Source organism: Sceloporus undulatus, chromosome 5, assembly GCF_019175285.1.
Source record: "Sceloporus undulatus isolate JIND9_A2432 ecotype Alabama chromosome 5, SceUnd_v1.1, whole genome shotgun sequence".
Taxonomy (NCBI): Eukaryota; Metazoa; Chordata; class Lepidosauria; order Squamata; family Phrynosomatidae; genus Sceloporus; species Sceloporus undulatus.
This window is the reverse complement of record NC_056526.1, coordinates 180,515,455-180,518,031: the sequence shown is the minus strand read 5'-3', so window position 1 is coordinate 180,518,031 and position 2,577 is coordinate 180,515,455. Positions and strand designations below refer to the sequence as shown.

Below are 2,577 nucleotides of genomic sequence, written 5' to 3'. Positions count from 1 at the left end.
TTGGCAATGGAAGAATGCTAGACTAAATAAATAATAAATAAATAAAGTTTTTATTTATATCCCGCACCTTCCTTCGATCAGGGCGGCTTACAGTATAAAATTTAAAACAACAATACATACAATAAAATCCAAAATACATCACATATAAACAATAATAAAAAACACAGGCTAAAAGCCCCAAAGCCCTTCCTCTTGGCCACGAAAGAGGAGGGAGGCCGACAGGATTTTTAATCGGGGAATGCCTGTTGGAACAGGAAGGTCTTCAAATCCTTCCTGAATTGGGCCAGGGTGGTAGTCGAGCGGAGCTCAGTGGGCAGCGTATTCCAAAGGGCTGGGGCAGCAGTGGAAAATGTCCTCCTTGTGGTGGAGGACAATCTAGCCCCAGGCACCTTCAGTAGCTGCTGCCCAGATGTCCTGAGGGTGCGAGGCGGAATGTACGGGGAGAGGCGATCCTTTAGGTAACCTGGACCCAAGCCATTTAGGGCTTTATAGGTAATAACCAACGCCTTATATTGGGCCCGGAAGCGAATAGGCAACCAATGGAGATCTTTCAACACCGGTGTTATATGGCTGGTCCTGGGAGCACCAGTGACCAGCCGGGCTGCCATGTTCTGAACCATTTGCAGCTTCCGAGTTTGATATAAGGGTTGCCCCAAGTAGAGTACATTGCAGAAATCCAATCTCGAGGTTACCAGAGCATGTACAACAGTTTCTAGGTCCCTCTGGGCCAGGTATGGGCGCAGCTGGCGAATAAGCCGAAGCTGATAACAGGTGCTCTTGACCGTCGCGTTCACCTGAGCAGTCAGGTGTAGCGACGAGTCAAGAAGCACCCCCAGACTGCGCACGGAGTCCTTCACAGGGAGCGTGACCCCGTTCAGGACAGGTGGAACCACCGCCATTCCTGGACCAGGGGAACCTATAACTAGTACCTCCGTTTTCTCTGGATTCAATTTGAGTCGGTTTTCCCTCATCCAGCCCATTACTGACTCCAGGCATGCCACGAGAGGAGAGACCCCATCCCCAGTCACTGCATCAGTCGGAGACATAGAGAAAATGATTTGGGTGTCATCAGCGTACTGATAACCCCGCGCCCCATGTCTCCGGATGATCTCTCCCAGCGGTTTCATGTAAATGTTAAATAGCATGGGAGACAGAATGGCTCCTTGAGGTGTCGAACCAAGCTAACCCTATATTATATTTCTAAACTAATCTGCATTATGGTCCTGATTTGGGGTTAAAGGTGTTTGTTTGTGGGCAGTTTTTTGGAAATAGTATTTCCAATATTATATGGAAATATTATTTCTTAATCTAATGGTACATTGTAGGCAATTCACAAGCACATGAACCCACCCAACAGAAACTATTCCACTATATTGATAGAAAACCTTAATCTAATGTACTTGTTGCATATTTAATTTTAAATCTGTTGTCAGATTTAATTTGGCAGCCTATTATGCAAAACACAATCATTCTGCCCCTCCTTTTTTAATACCAGTAAAACTAAGAAATGAGATGTTCATCTAGTATAATCACATCATTCACTGTAGCATTAGAACTGGAATCATGCAACAAAAAAGGTATGATCAATAAGATTAGCAGCAGCTTATAAAGGTCAAGATATATCAATATTGGCATTTAATTGCCCAAATTCTCTAGAGTGAAAAGGGGATGGAAAAATATCAGCAGTTCCTTGTCAAATGCATAGAGATTCCTGGACAGAGTCAATGCTGCTGAATCAGCAAACACCCTTCAAACCCCCCACCCACCTCCCTTTACAAGCACTAACAGCATACTGTGTTGAAGTATATTTGTTTTATCCCTAGACTGCTGATGGTCTGGCTTTTGGCTTTAGTTATTGTCATGTGCAAAGTAGACAAAACAGTAAGGAACAGCTGCTCTATTGAGCCAGGCAGTTCAATGTAATGAAGTGAACATGAGACAAGCAACTCCATCTGAATCAATGATCTGCCTGTCTCTTTTTCTGTTGGGGATGCAGTCGTCATACATCAGTCTTTGGTCAGTATTTCCTGACAGTTTGGTAAGCAACAGATTTAATTATTAGGTGGGGTGTGACATGTATTTGCACTTCTATGTATCTAAGAAACAAAATTCTGTGCTAGACTGCAGACTTGATGATATGGTGTTTTCTCATAAATCTGCGAGGCACAAAATGAATATATATTTATACAGTGGGCCTCTGGTATCTCCTGGGGTTTGGTTCCAGGATCTCCTGTGGATGCTCAAGTGCCATTAAATACAATGGATAGTAAAATGGTGTCCCTTGCATAGAATGGCAAAATCAAGGTTTGCTTTCGATATTTTCAAACCATGGATGCTTGAATCCATGGATAAAATGTATCCATCAATATGGAGGGCTGACTGTATATGGATAGTATATCAATATAGACCATATCTATCTGTATATCATCTATCTACATAATTATATATAAGGCTTTCTATTTATGATTGCTTCAGCTCTGGAATTCTTTGTGAATCTGTAAAGAATGCCATAGATATTTATTTATTTATTTATTTATTTAGGTATTTATATCCTGCCCTTCAGCCCTAATGGCTCTC

At 42.3% G+C, this 2,577-nt stretch overlaps 1 protein-coding gene across 1 annotated transcript in view; it reads left to right on the top strand.

The window, feature by feature from the left end:
- Positions 1-1,933: 1,933 nt before the first annotated feature.
- The window catches only part of LOC121931734 (vesicle-associated membrane protein 8-like), a 19,169-nt gene continuing 18,525 nt past the window's right edge, over positions 1,934-2,577 (top strand). Inside the window, exon 1 of the mRNA XM_042469714.1 lies at positions 1,934-2,038. Coding sequence (XP_042325648.1) covers positions 1,934-2,038 — 105 coding nt within the window. The remainder of the gene's footprint in view (positions 2,039-2,577) is intronic.